At 31.0% G+C, this 15877-nt stretch overlaps 2 protein-coding genes across 4 annotated transcripts; both read right to left on the bottom strand.

The window, feature by feature from the left end:
• Window positions 1-3337: 3337 nt before the first annotated feature.
• Window positions 3338-7213, bottom strand: LOC107483198 (wall-associated receptor kinase-like 10). 3 transcript variants are annotated; one of them, XM_052260044.1, is made up of 5 exons: window positions 6931-7213; window positions 6023-6471; window positions 5865-5920; window positions 5586-5630; window positions 3338-4690 (listed from the first exon to the last, which is right to left on the bottom strand). In XM_052260044.1, exons 1-5 carry the CDS (start codon window positions 7195-7197, stop codon window positions 3477-3479), a joined length of 2031 nt encoding a protein of 676 aa, XP_052116004.1. In that variant the 5' UTR covers window positions 7198-7213; the 3' UTR covers window positions 3338-3476. The 3 variants fall into 3 exon arrangements, with proteins under 3 accessions (XP_052116004.1, XP_015959305.1, XP_020995692.1); XM_016103819.3 differs by having other exon boundaries at window positions 5865-6471; XM_021140033.2 differs by having other exon boundaries at window positions 5865-6466; window positions 6931-7052.
• Window positions 7214-12155: 4942 nt separating this feature from the next.
• Window positions 12156-13833, bottom strand: LOC107483197 (berberine bridge enzyme-like 21). The gene has a single exon (XM_016103818.3). The coding sequence runs from the start codon at window positions 13743-13745 to the stop codon at window positions 12156-12158; it is 1590 nt and encodes a 529-aa protein (XP_015959304.1). The 5' UTR covers window positions 13746-13833.
• Between the last annotated feature and the right edge of the window lie 2044 nt (window positions 13834-15877).

The raw sequence follows: 15877 nt of genomic DNA, 5'->3' as shown, positions 1-15877 counted from the left end.
TTTAAGAAGAAAGAAAGCTACGTCACCGTTAGCTTCCACCAAACAAAAATAACATCAACGTGTAGAGGAAGAAGATACAAACACTTTATCGGATTAAATTTTTTTCTAGAGTTACGAATCGCAAGAAGCCAAAGCCAAAAGTTCTTGGTGTGAGTCACGGTTTCTTTCCCCTCTCTGTGCTCTCTTTCTTTTTCCTTTGAAATGCCATGCAAATTGGAAGCCACGTTTCCATTTTTTTTCATTTGTTCCTTAATGGCTTTTTTTATCTTTTTTTAAAATATTTTATTATAATAAAAATAATTTAAAAATTTTAATAAATTTTAAATTCAAAGTATCATAAAATTTAATTTAATTATTTTTAAAAAAATAATTTTTTAAATAAAATTATTAACAAATTGGTAGTAATCGATTTTAGTGACTAATTTTAATGTACACGTAATATAATCGAGAATTATAATTCTTTCTTAACCCATTTTATAGGCGGTTGCGAAATTTTTTTCATTAGTCTTTCCTGTTTTTTGCAAATTGCGAAAAATTACTACCACCACAAATACCTAAATCTCACCGATAACGAATATTAGTGCATTGCAATAATTTCCTTTCCATATAAAAGTTAATTCTATAGGAACCACATTTACCATAAAACCTAATGTATACAAACAATATTTCTCGTGGTTATCAAATTCGGTCGACTTGATTGGTTCGATCGAAAATCCAATCATTCGGTCATTTAGTCAGATTGAGCCACTTGCCGAACCATTTAAGCAGTGAATCCGGTAAAAATTGATTTGATCCGGCCGAATTCTATGAAAACAGTGATCCGAATTGGTTCAAGTAACCCGATTCGGATTATATTTTTTTTCAAAAATAAAAACTGTGTCGTTCTCTCCCTTATTTACACCCCCTTGCGCGGTGCTCTAACCCAGAACCAAAATCCATCTCACCTCTCTCTTCTCTCGCCACTCTCTCCCTTAAGCTTGTCGCTGGCTCCTCAAGCTCGTCGCCACCTCAAGCTCGTCATTGCCTCAAGCTTGTTGCAAGCTCTGCTACGCTCTGTCATAGTTCGTAAGCTCGTCTTCCTGCTTCGGCCTTCAACACTTCTTCCACCGTGAGTCAGGGTTTAGGGTTTCAACTTCGGTCCAAGTCTTCCATCAATACTTGCTTCGTCTCTTTGTCCAGGTGAGTTTCAGCTTTGGGCCTGATAGTCCTCTTTCAATTTCATTGCTGTAAATTATTAGTACATGTTAAATTTGTTGTTGAAAGTTGAGTTTGTTACTGAAATTATGATTTAGCTAATGTTGATTTGTTGTAAATCACATTTGGAGAATTGGAGTTTTTTTTGTTGCTGTCTGAAAGTTATCATAGTTTAAGTTTTCGTTGTTGCCTGAAAGTTATCATCATAGTTATCATAGCTGAATTTGTTGCTAGAACTCTAGAAGTAGAATTTGTTGTCAGCTATAAGTTGAATTTGATGCTGAACATATCATAAATGTGATTGTTGCTAGAAGTAGAATTTGTTGCTAGATAACTGAGTTGAGTTGAAAAATGGTCTTTCGGTCAGATGGACGTGAAGAATGCATTTCTTAATGGCGATTTGAAAAAGAAGGTCTATATGAAACCACCTCCGGGTTATCCTTGTTCTTCTAGCAAAGTCTGTCTCCTTCGCAAAGCACTTTATGGTCTTAAACAAGCTCCTCATAAATGGTTTGACAAGTTCAGCACCACTATATGCAATCTCGGTTTCATTTGCAGCCCTCATGAGAATGCTCTCTTTATTCGTAAAAGTGAACGTAGAGTTATCCTTCCCCTTTTGTATGTTGATGACATGATCATTACTGTAGATGATGTTGATGGTATCTCTGATCTCAAAGCCTTCCTTCACCGTACTTTTGAGATGAAAGATCTTGGTTTTCTCAGTTATTTCTTGGTCTCGAAGTCATATCCACAGATGATGGCATCTATCTCTCTCAAGCTAAGTATGCTTCAGATCTTCTTGCTCGCGCCGGGATTACAGATAGTCGCACTAAGTCTACTCCCCTTGAGCATAATGTTCAATTTATCCCTATGGATGGTACTGTTTTGAATAATCGTACTCTTTATCGACAATTAGTTGGAGGTCTCGCCTGCTTGACTGTCATCCGACCAGATATTGCCTATCCCGTTCATGTACTTAGCCAGTTCTTGTCAGCTCCTCGTACTACTCACTATGTGGCAGTTCTTCGCATTCTTCGCTACATCAAAGGCACTCTATTTCATGGACTTTATTTTTCTGCCTATTCATCTTTGTTCCTTCAGGCGTACTCAGATGCTGATTGGACTGGTGATCCCACTGATTGTCGTACTAGTTATTGTTTGTTTCTTGGCAACGCTCTCATTTCTTGGCGAGCTAAGAAGCAAACATTCACTGCTCGATCAAGCGCAGAAGCTGAATACCGTGCTCTCGCCGACACCACTGCTGAGGTTGTCTCGATTCATTGGCTTCTTGCAGATTTGGGTGTTCCTCAGTCATCTCCAACCGATGTCTTTTGTAACAATTGCAGTGCTATTCAGATTGCGCATAATGATGTATTTTATGAACGCACCAAACACATTGAGATTGATTGTCGCTTTGTCCAGCAACGTCTCCTTATTGATGTTATTCGCCTCATCGCTGTTGGAACTCTGGATAAGACTGCTGATATCTTCACGAAAGCCCATCATCCTACTCGTTTCCGGACTCTAGTATCCAAACTCAAGTTGGTATCCTTAGCTCCCACTTGAGTTTGAGGGAGAATGTTAGAGAATAAATTAGAATCAATTTAGATTAATTAATATCATTTATATTTATATAGAATATCTATATATTAATTATACAATTGTATTTTTTATTACTTTGATTATTGTAGTACCTATATATACCCCTATATATTATACCTTTGGACTTACTCAATATAATACACTCTTCATATTACTCTCTGATTTTTAGCACTTGATATAAATTATATAATCTATATTCCATTTCACATTAAGTCATATATTCATTATATTAATATGTATTTATTTTTTAACGTACCGGAATAAACACCTTAAATGAAACTTTAATAACATGTGAGAAATTATTGAATCTTCCTACAAAGATTTTGTACCTAAATGACTAAAATTAGATTTTAAAGTTCTCTTAATCTTTTCATTAATAGAACGTTTATATAATAAGTATTTTATAAAGCGTTATGAGTCCAGTGATATATGTTTTGCTCCTCACCATGAATTTTTAGCTAGGATGCATGCATCATCCGACTAATCTAAATTCCTTCAAAATGGAAAAAAATAAAAAAATTAGAAACAAAAACAAAAAATCTTAAAAAGAAAAAACACACGTTGAGGAATCTTCAATTCGTACACGTAAAGTTTCTAAAACATAAATGTGTATAACTCTAGTAAGACGAATACTAAATTCAAGACAACATAATATATGTACACTATAAGAACAACTCCAATTATTTGATTGTAAGAATAGGCATAATCTCGGAGAGTTCCCTGCTGCTACTTGTAGTAGTGTGCAATGTTTCTGACACATTAGAATATGAATATCCATCCCATAGTTGACTGTCTTCATTTCTATCAAGCTCAATTTCTTCAAAGTTTTCTTGTGCCGAACCACCCTTCCAATAATCCAATCTTCTAATCTCTTCTAATTCCAAGGTAACTTCTTTCATATTTGGCCTTTTTCTCCCATTCAACTCTAAACATCTATATGCAAGATTAGCCACTGCAATTATATGTTCTTTCTCTCCCTCCTTCAACACTCTTTTGTCAACAATGTCAAATACCTGATTCTCTTCCATACACACAACAAAAAACGAAGCTAGACCCCTCACTTCGTCCGATCTTATCGACGATATTGCCTTCTGTCCGGTTAAAAGTTCGACAAGCACTACTCCAAAACTATAAACATCGCTCTTATCAGTAAACTGACTAGTTTGAAAGTATTCAGGATCTAAATAACCAAAAGTTCCTTGAACTACCGTAGTGAGATGAGTAGCTTCAGCAGAAACTATTCTAGAGGTTCCAAAATCTGCCACTTTTGCCCTGTACTTTTCATCCAAAAGTATATTTGTTGATTTGATATCTCTATGATAAATGGGTTGAGAAGCAATAGAGTGTAAGTAAAAAAGTGCTCCTGCAATCTCACTGGCAATTCTCAATCTCATGTCCCATGTCATTGGTAAATCCTCATTTTGTTCATGAAGATGTTCATAAAGGTTACCATTGGGAATAAACTCATAAACGAGCAAAGGAACTTCATCCTCCAAACAACACCCTAATAACTTAACCACATTTCTATGGTTAATTTGATTAAGAACAACGAATTCATTGATGAATTCTGCAGTGTTTCCTTGGACTTTGAACTTTTTCACTGCAACGATTTTGCCATCTACTAGCATGCCCTTGTAAACGGTACCTTGGCCTCCTTTTCCAAGAACTCTGTTTAGATTGAAGTTATCAGTGGCATTTTCTAATTCTTTTAAGGTGAAGAGAACAACTTTGTCAACATTTTCTTCGCCGGAAGACAACTTTTGTTTTAACAACAAACCTCCATTTTTCTTGAAGAACTTTTCCTTGCGTTTCTTTATTATTCTCTTCTTTATAAGTTTGTATAACAACCATCCACCAAGGAGTAAAATGACTGACCCAAGACTTGATGAAACTCCTGCATACATCTCAATGAAATACCAAATTAATTTTTGAACCATATTTAATCTGTCAATTTGTAAGCCAAATTTCACAATGGAGATATACTACTAAAATCTTTTAAATTAGCAACAATTTTTTTAGTTTAGCAACAGAAATTGTTGTTAATGATCGAAATAATGATTGATAAAATTTATTACAAGTGACATCAAATTTTAAAATCAGTCACTAATAACAATAGACGAGTGCTAAAGGCTAGTAGGTTTTGTAATTTGTAGTTATCAAATAGTCATTATTAGTGTTTTTAATGGTATGAAATTACATTTAATGGTATGAGATTATTCATTTTTTTTTGTTAATTAAGTAATGGTCAAATTTTAATAAAAGTGCTGGCCTCTAAACTTTCTCAATAATAATATTCATTACTAATTAGATGCTGAAGTCATTGATTTTTTAGCTCTTTAATAAAAAAAATAAATAATAACTTGTTTTGACTAGCAACGGATAACGTGAAAGATTTATTTTGCAATGGACAAAATCTGTCAATAATGAAAAAAATTTCTTTTTTGATCCATTTATACTTTTCTCTATTACCAACGTATTTTTTTAAGTTTAGCGATAGACATTGGTGTTAGTGACAGAAACAAAATCCGTCGCTAAAAGTAGCATCAAATTTTTTGGTCGCCAATTTTTTTCATATTCCTATTGAAAATAATTCTCAAACATAAAAGATTTATTTTGTGGGACAAAATTCGTCAATAATAGCCAAAGAAATTCATTGTTTTTAATCCATTTATTATTGAATGTATGACTAGATCCATGTAATGCTAGTTTTTAATTCCTCAATGCCATTCATAATTAATTTATGAGCACTATATATGAATGAAGTGTAGAAGGTAGATAGATACACGTACCTACTATAGCCCACTTGGATCCGTTTTCTTTACCGGATGCCACAGCTGAAATATAGCAAAGATGTAAATATAATTATTCATTTCAGAAATAAGAGATACAATATTTAATGGTGGAAACTCAAGTGCAGTTGACTTCACGTGAAGTTGATAACTGAGAATCGTTGGATGATTTGACTGATTTGATTAAATTTTCATCTAATAACTCTCAGTTATCAACTTCATGAAGTCGATTCCACCTGAGTTTTCACCATATTTAATTTATCCATAGCATCATCGTACCGTTGCAACCCCCTTGAATGTAGGGATTGCCATCGTAACCATCCAAGCAGCGACACCTAAAACCAGAGGTAGTGTTGGTTGGAGACGCAAGACTCGAAGCGTCACAACGAGCATGAGAAGAAGAAGACAGTATTGAATTATTGATCCCCATATCATACCGAATCTCCCACTCAAGAACAGCAGGAACATCAATCATGTTCTCTACGTTACTAAGTTTCTGAATCCCCAAGCCATAACTCTGAAGCCAAGCATCACTCACAATCATTGCATAGCTACACATGTTGCTCTCACTTCCATCTCCAATATCCCTTATTGTTGCGTTGTACTCCCAAACATGCATAGGCAGTGAAGTCTCACAGCAGTATCTCCCATGGCAACCGTCGTTCCCGAATTCAACATTTCCAACCGCTTCGTCGTCGTCGCAGATGGACACGCAACCGCCAACCGTTGAACCGTTGGAACGCAAGAACCCTAGTTTGTTGCAACCAATGGCCATGAATTTGTCGTATTCTTGGGAATACACGTAGGGGCTTCCTTTTAGGTTTATGAAAGCGTTTTTGCTTTGGCAGCTATAGTAGATTGGGTTCTTGATCTCCACCGTACTAATCTATGTCACACAGATACAAAAATCATAAAAACAATAATTTAGTTATAGAAAAATATAGGTAGATAATGAAAATATTAAACAATATGAACAATGGATATTTTGAATGTTTAATTCACTAAGTGTGCGGATGGTTATTCTAATATTAAGATTTAGGTGAATAATTTGGGGTGTAGTGTGTTTTATTTGAATTGGGCCAATTTTAAAATTTATTGTTCATGTTATTCAAGAAAGTCATTGATGACCTAACATAACTCATTAGTTATACTTATAAAATAATTTAAATGTTTTAATTATTAATAAAAATAACTCTATATAAATTTTCACAAATAACTATTCATATAAATATAAATCTATAAAAATCTATAAATCTGTTCGAATAATTACGAAAGTATCAAAATTAAATTAATAAAAAAAAAATTAAATTTATCAAAAATAAATTAAAGATGTGAGTATGCTTACGTTTACATAAATTTGTGTGACCTCAAGATTGAATGATGCAAGGTAAGGCTTGTGATTTTTGCACTCTATCTCGAAAAATTGGTGAGCATAGCAATTGGAGTCGTTCATACCAAAAGGGTAAGCGATGTCAACGTTCCCACATGTGGAAACACAACCAGGTTTTGCTATGGTGGGATCTTTTGCACATGCCAATAACAATGGATATATGGATATTATCATCAAAATGATGATATGTGAATAGTAGTGAAATGCAGATTGAAGAATCATGGCTTGTGGTAATATGTGTGCATCTATATTATCTATCTTAATAGAAACTAGCCAGATACATGTGTAAGCTCTGAATTATATAACCTTTGGCACCATGACCTTGCTTGCTTAAATTTCCGCGTTGATAAGTCAACTAAGATTATATATTTTAAAATATATAGTTTACCACTTCAATCGATTAAAGCGGTTTGAATCAAACTCCTCTTATTTTATGTTGGACTAATTCGAATTGAATGGCTTGACCAAATTGACTACGTCATGGTACCAAAAAACACAATAACAAGGTGGGTTATGTTGTGGCGGGTCCCGAAACATATTAATATGAAATTCCTGTACCTGTACACCAAATTTCTGGTTAGGCGATGACGGATTGTGAATATTTTATATTTTAAGATCAATTAAAAAATTTAAACACCATGATAAAAATATTATAAAATTCACCTTTTATATATTGGTACACTAAATAAACCCTCATCAACTCAGCATCTCAGAAAAACTTTTTTTCTTCTATTTTGTGACATGTGAAGGCTGAACTAGGGTTTTTCTCTTTTTTTTTTATTATTTGATAAAATATAATTTTTTATTATTTAATATTTTCTATCACATTTTTTTATTTTACTTAAAGAATTGAAAAGAAATTAAAAAGATATATTTTTATTGGAGTATCAACTATTAATTTTTAATTCTATTTGAATTTACCTTTCTTTTTGTATAAGAGTTAGGATAAAAGATTTTAATATAACTTTTTTTTTTTGGGTCAAGTAAAGATTTTAAGATAACTTTAAAATTGGTACTTTCTATTAAAATGGGCCAAGCAATAAGTAAAAATACATATATTTGGGCCTATTCTTTTTTAAAATTTGCCAAACAAAATCATATTAACACTACGCTTAACACAATTCACAAGTTACAAAATGCAACCATTAATGTAAGGTGCTTTTGGCATGTTGCAAAAAGTATAATTCTTTTTTAACCTATTTCGTAGGTTGCAAAAAAAATTTATTGGTCTTTTATGCTTTTTGCAAATTGCGAAAAATTTCTACCCCACCACAAATACTTAAATCTCGCCCAATACTAGTGCATTACAACAATGTTCTTTCCATATAAAAGTTAATTTTACAGGAATGACACTGACCACAAAACCATGCAAATAGTATTTGTGTTAGGTCAAATGGTTGACTATTTCAAAGTTAGTTAATTAAAATTTAAAACTCCTTGCTTGCAAAATGGACAGAAACATGATTGGAGATAGCTAAGCCCATGATCACTTGATAGCCCAAAAACAGCAAAATTGCAAATGTCAGCAGCTTGATGATTATTTTATCAAAAAAGTGAATGGCATCATCAAAGGCATATCCGTATATCCCATGGAAGATGCTTTAATTCGCTCCACTACTTATTATCACACTACCCAACATGTTCCCCTCACTAGAGCACTATCATCATTCTATTTTGCTCTTGTCACCAACTGATGATGCACCTTCCTTGTTTTTTTCTTCCAAAATGAATCTCAATTTTAGATCCTCCTGCTGGGAGAGGATAACGGTGTTTTCAACAACAACAACAAGAATAACAGCTATGGCTTCAAGAGAGAAGAAAGTGCATCATATATGTTATTAGCAACCTAGTTTTAAGCCTTGACCTACAAGGGCAACTACTCATCCTTTGGCAATGTTATTCCATATCACATATATATATCAATAAAAATGTTACTGTGTAAGCAACCTTTATTTTGTTTTTGATGTCTTACTTCTTGTTTTGTCGCAATTTATGTTGCTTCTCACGATGAAACATATGTGTTTTCAATAAATATATATATTATATACATCAATCTCTGGTGGATTTTAACTTTATTTAATTTCTTCTTCTTCTGCTTTTTATACACGGGTTTGATGAATTGAACTCTTCCTTAGCTTGTTTGTTTGTTTGATTTAGTTTATTTCCAGATACATATCTATCTTAGGTCTGAGTAATAATGACGGCCATCATCCCTTTATATTGTATATAAATTATTAAATTATTATAGTGTATGATTCTATTCCATATATATACATATACCACACGTACGCTGTGTATATATATAAGTATAATATATGATTTGTTGTTATTTATTAATTATTGTGTCAGCAATTAGCGATTTGTTCAGTTGTCCATTCATTCGTTTATTTTAATAAAAGAATATACTAGTCTTGTTAAAAGTAAAAGCAAAGGTAGATCGATATTCAACGGAAGAAAAAGGACATTAGATAGCCAGATAGTTTACTTAGTTGATAAGAATTTAATTATAAGTCTCTCTATTGAGATGATAATTAATCATATTGCTGTGTTTTCGTAAGTATATATAAGACTAGGATGAATATATTCTGGAATGGAAGTCTAATATAATTATAGGACTTATGCTTAAATGGCTACTATAGCTTGGGAGAAGATGGTGATGCTACTCTTGAACTTTTCTATCTGTTCATGTAATTTACTTCCGAAGACAAAATTCTCTCTTCATATACTACGGTAAGTCTTAGGTATATATGTATATAGGAGACATTCATACTTGTATGAATTGGGAATTATCTAAAATAAATAGATCTATGAACACAACTTTTGCTTTTAGAATATATATGTATGAATATAACATTTTATTACTGCAATTATATTTTCGTTCCACAAAAATGTATGTGAAGTAGCTAGATGGATCTTTGAGGATTTCAAATCCAAAGTTACCGTGTTGAAAGCTTGAAACATATTCTCCAAACATGCAGGTTTGAGTCGTTCGTACCAACTTCTTGTGAGTTCCTTCCTTTAGGCTGCGTATAACAGGACAAGACATTAAAAATAGGACAGGACAAGATATTGATAGACAGAGACACAAAATTTTGTGTTTTGTATTCTATTTGGTGATAAATTATAATAAATTATGAAAATCCAATTTATTCTTTTTTTCGTTCAAAAAATTTGAGATAAAAAATATAATAATAAAAAATATAATTATAAAAAATTAACAAAAATAATGAAAAAAAATAAAAAATAAGTTGTGTCTCTTGTTAGTGTCTCTGTGTCCTTCCTATCAATGATAGATACAAATACACTAATTTAATGTCTCTAAACACATTGTTTCTATCCATATCTCTTTTGTCAAACACAATTTTATGTCTCAGTGTCTCTGTCTTAATACCCTGTTTTTGTAAACAAACGCATCCATTTATCCAGTTAAGTGATATTGAGTTAAAAATAAAAAATAAACACAGACACTCAGATAAAAATATTTGATTTCGTCTATTAAATATATTGTCATATATTAAATTTTTTATATATGATGTAAACTAAAAATATTGCTATATTCTTAAAATCATTCCAGCTTTGATATCAGATTTTTTATTTATTTAAAATTTACATTTTTAACACAAATTTTATTATTAGAGGATTGTTTTATCTTTTTATTATTTTTTATAAATTTTATAATATTATTTTTCTACTTTCATTATCATTTTGATACTTTTTTATTTTTTACAAATTTAATAATATTTTTAGAATTTATTTTAAAATTTAAAATTTTAAAAAAATTATTTTACATTGATCTAAAAAATTCAATATCATTTAAATTAATATTAGTTAGAATTATTAATTTTTTGCCTATTAATTTAGATAATTTGTTTTTTTAACTTTAAATTTATTTATTGATTTAATTTTATTCATAGTTTACTTTTTTATTATTTAATAGTGACCTAAAAGAATGCCACATGTTCTTGATATATATGCTGCGCTGATCGATGCCAAACTTACTTAATTCTTCCCAAAAAAAAGGAAAAAAAGTAAATTGATTTCAGTTTTTCCGAAAAAAAATTTTCTTGCTTCTATAAAACCTATCTGTGTGCTCTAGGTTTTTTTTATTGTTCTGTCAACTTTATTATAATCCTGACTTTGCTTTGTCTTGTATAGTTAAGGTTGAAGATAGTTTGTGTCTTTATGCTGGTCAAGATTTTTTAATTAGTTTTGCAATTACCTTAATTAGAGAGTTAACTAGTTAAGTATATATTTGTCTTGAATTAACATTGAAAAATGATATTTTAAATTAAAAAAATAAATAATATTACGTATATATAAAAAATTAATCACTAAACCAATAATTATCGTGTATTTGTATATGAATATATATTGTTTAAATTATTTTTTCTAATAAAATTCTAAATTTATAAAAATACTTCATTGAGTTGTCGTATTTGCATGTCAAACATATTTCAGATACAATACTCATCGATATTTGTCCAATAAAAGTAATCATGTCTTAATGAAAAAAATAAAAATTACTTATCTCTAAACACATTTGGATACCCTTAAATATTATGACATGTTAGCGTGTCTAAATTTATTCTTAAATACTTTCGATTTATCTAAAAAGTACTTTATTTTTTATATACATTCATATCCTCATATTTTATAAGAATTTAAAATTCATATGTCCGGTGTGTCCCATGTTATATCACGTATCTGTATTTATGTGTTGGTGTGTCTCGTATGTGTATCTATTTCAGAATGTTCACACATGCATCATAAGTCCTCAAAATAAGTTTTTTTTTTATTTAAACCTGCTCACTACTGTGATTAAGTGCCATAATTAATACAGCTAAACGTTATTGTTAGGAGGAGCATGGAGAAGAAGTAATTAAATCCTGGGAACGATGAAACAATGTTGAAATTTATTAATATAACTTACGTATAAATGTAATTGGAAAAATAAGAATGAATAAAAAATGAAGTCTTGTATTTTATTTACTAACCACACTTGAATTATTATTCAAACATCAAAAAAAGGTACAGCATGCAATAGTCATAAATAGTTAAATATACCAATAGATGAAGCATTATTCACATGGAATAATTATTAGTATCTAACACAGAATTAAGAGCATCATTAGCTACTATGCTATGCTCTAAATTTCCATCCTTAGCTAGCAAATTAACTACTAGTGGTTGTTTGGAAGAATCGGAATACTCTGCTCATTCCTGAAAAAGTTATCAGGATCAACCGCAGTCTTAATCTTCACCAGCCTCTCAAAGTTTCCATTGAAGTACTTGGCCCCATAGACCTTCCCTTCTTCATAAGAATTCTTTCCAAATGTATTGATTCCAATGTCAAGGTCTCTATAATTCAAGAACGCACTTCTTGGATTCTTGGACACAAATGGAGTCATGTAACTATACAAGCTCCTAGTCTCATTAACAAAATTCTCAGCCGCGGCAGGAGATGAATCATTCCAATTCACAGAATACTGAATCTTGAACAAGTTCCCGGCACGGTGAGGGAAAGCGGTGGCGTCCGCCGGAATCTCAGCCATCTTCCCGCCGTAAGGATTGAACACAAGCGCAACCTTCCCCAGTTCAATAATCTTCTTCGCTATCCCCTCCAACGCTTCTTTGGAGATCGGAACCTGAACATAATCGGATTTTCTCTTGAGGAAACCAGCAGTATTGAGACGCCGATTCAGAATAATCTCCGGCTTAACACCGATCTTGTAATCATCGGGATTATTCAACCAAATCGCCGACTCAATCCAACTCATTTCAATGCAATTCTGTTTCTCGAGTCCAAGAAGAGGAAACTTCTTCTTCAATATCGAAACTGCCTCGTCAGCACCACCGAGAAAAAACGCTACAATACTGGCTTTAACCGTTTTGTTGGAAGGGAGCAAGAGAAGCCGAAGGAAAAACCTATCATCAATGGTTGGAGCAACTTGCTGCCACTGAACGGCAAGATCTGTTGCATTCTGTTCCAACGTCCTTTCCACGCGAAAAACGGTTACAGTTTCAGTTACAGGAACTAACTTAACTGTATACGACAAAACTACACCAAAACTCGCTCCGCCGCCGCCTCTAATAGCCCAAAAAAGATCCTCCCCCATGGCCTTTCTATCAAGAATTCTACCCTTAACATCAACGATTTTCGCGTCGATTACATTATCGACGGATAAACCGTATTTTCTCAACATGGCCCCGTAGCCTCCTCCGCTTATGTGGCCACCAACGCCAAGAGTGGTGCACAATCCAGCAGGGAAGCCATGGATTTTGCTATTTTTCCGTATATTATAGTAAAGTTCTCCGAGCGTGGCTCCGGCTTGAACCGTGGCAACTTGTTTTCCAATGTCGACGGTTATTTGCCGGAGATTGAACATGTCAAGAACGAAGTAGGGTTGTTGGGATCGGGAGACATACGAAAGGCCTTCGTAGTCATGGCCGCCGCTTCGGATCCTGATTTGGAGGCCAATCCTCTTGGCGCAGAGAACTGCAGCTTGAACGTCGGCTTCTTGAAGGGGTGTGATGATGAGCGATGGCTTTGGTGTTGTGGTTGTGTTCCACCTAGCGTTGCGGATGTAGTTTTCAAGAACTGTGGGGAAAGAAGCGTTGTTGTTGCGGTAGAGTATGTTGGAGAGTGTGCCTGAGAGGCAGGAGGGTGATGGTGGTGTTGGTGTTGGTGATGCCAAACAAGAAGAAAGGGTTAGAAGAACAAGAGAAGCTGCAAAGAAAAAACATGAAGGAGAAGCTGGCTTTTCTGCCATGGATGGGTTTGTGTGCGGAGATTGAAATTTTGGTGTTGGTAATGGCACGCTTTTATTCGCAAACAAAATCCGTTATCCTTTACTAATAATGATACTTTAACATATTATCATGCATTCATAGGTTTTTTTTGGGATAATTAAACTGTCATAAATAATCATTAGAAATTTTAGTAACTTAATCTGATTTGGTTGAATTTCTATTTAGAGAATTAGTTTTTATTTTTAATTTTAAGATTGGAATAGATTTTTCTCCGTGAGGGTTTGTCTTACCTTATTAGTTATGAAGAAATCTTCTAAAGGAGCAAATCATGCAAATACATTTTTGCTAGTGTATGTCTAAACCTTCTTTTCACGTTCATAGCAAATCTTCCATAAATTAAATTAAATAGTTCTTCATATCATACCATATATATATATATATCAAACTATCTTGCACCATTATTCCTTATTTCATCATTGGCATTATATATATAATGATACTACAGAATTTAATTTTCATGAATTATCAATATAATTTACAAAATAACTTTAATTAGTCGAGTGGTTCATCAGTCATCACTCACTCATCTATACAAATAAATATTGAAAATTCGAATTCTATTTTTTACATACAATTATTTATTGGCTAGCAACAAACTTTTAAATAAAATTTTGATTAACAACAGATTAATTCTTAATTTATCGATTATAAATAAAAAGTTATTTAAACACATAAATTTAATTAAATAATTGTTTAAAATTTTAATAATATCAATACATTAAAATTAAATTCTTATTATATTTTATTTGACAAATCGCATTTTGGTGTTAGTCTTCGTATGTCTCTCCTCCTCGCCATTTAAGAAAATATTAAATCTTAATTATAATATTTATCAATAATTACGAGATTTTTCGTAAGGCATATTTCATGCGATTTGTTAATAATAAATGATTAATGATTATTAAAATTAATTATTATTCAAACCTATTAATATCATTAATAATATCATAAAATTTTATGTAATTAATATTAATTAGTGTATGTATCCAATGCATGAAAATTATTTATTTTTTGTATTCATATTTAAAATATATTTTTTAATTATGAACATATTTAATTTATTTAACATATCTTNATATATTAAGATAAATTTAAAAATAATTTATATAAAATTTAAAAATATTTTTGCAACTATTTCAATTTATTATAACTCATCAAGTTCTAGCACAATAAAAATACCGCACTGTTAAATTTATTATAAATTTTTTAATTTTATTTTCTAGTTAAAAATTCTATTATATTTATAAATTAAAAACACATAAATTTATTTCTAAAAATTCATCAAAATAAATTTAAACCAACTCATTTAAAAATGAATTATATAACTCTTGTCTATAAGAATGAGTCATCTCTTTTTTTGGGAATATTTTTTAATTTGGTTCAAAGCAAAAAAGAATTTACTGGAATTGGAGAGTCTTCAATATAATTGAGTAAAAATAGTATCCTTCCTAAAATAAATAGATATATATTTAGATTCTTAAATGCACTATATAAAACACTCTTATAAAATAATATTAAAATAAAGAATTAATTAAAAATAATATAAAATATATAATTGATTTATTATTGATATACAAATTATATAATTACTTCTTTATCGGCAATTAGAACCATTTTAATAGAAAATTTTCTGTCTTCACATTTCAAATTATTTTACACTTCATAATCGAAGTACTGTAATTTTATTTTTCCAAACTCTATATATGTTCGAACATTACTTTGATATCTCTAATAAGATCATACCTAAAAAAAATAACAAAATAAAAAATATATATTAAAATTTTAAATAATACTCTATTTAACAATATATTAAACCGAAGTTAAAATATAATCTAGTAATCATGACAATTCTTATATAATAAGTTAATTCTCTAATTTTAAAAAATTATGTATAATTATAGTATAATTTATGTAAATTACATTTAATGCATAATAACTAGTAATAAATTAGATTATTATCTTTCTTTTAATAATGTAATAATATACTTTTTTTATTAATTAATTTAAAACATTTATGCACGCATTATAACTTTAATAATGTATAAATCTTACCGTTCGCATATTAATATATATTAATATATATGTTATTTTT

This window comes from Arachis duranensis, chromosome 4 (assembly GCF_000817695.3).
Source record: "Arachis duranensis cultivar V14167 chromosome 4, aradu.V14167.gnm2.J7QH, whole genome shotgun sequence".
Lineage (NCBI taxonomy): Eukaryota > Viridiplantae > Streptophyta > Magnoliopsida > Fabales > Fabaceae > Arachis > Arachis duranensis.
This window is presented reverse-complemented; position numbering and strand designations above follow the sequence as displayed.

What these genes read in the sequence shown, in the direction of transcription:
- LOC107483198 (XM_016103819.3), bottom strand. Translation starts at nt 7,197, where the DNA reads ATGATTCTTCAATCTGCATTTCACTACTATTCACATATCATCATTTTG. An exon ending in TCACACAAATTTATGTAAAC is followed by an intron (nt 6,472 to 6,930) that starts GTAAGCATACTC and finishes TGTGTGACATAG; the next exon opens with ATTAGTACGGTGGAGATCAA. An exon ending in ATCCAAGTGGGCTATAGTAG is followed by an intron (nt 4,691 to 5,585) that starts GTACGTGTATCT and finishes AGATGTATGCAG; the next exon opens with GAGTTTCATCAAGTCTTGGG.
- LOC107483197 (XM_016103818.3), bottom strand. Translation starts at nt 13,745, where the DNA reads ATGGCAGAAAAGCCAGCTTCTCCTTCATGTTTTTTCTTTGCAGCTTCT.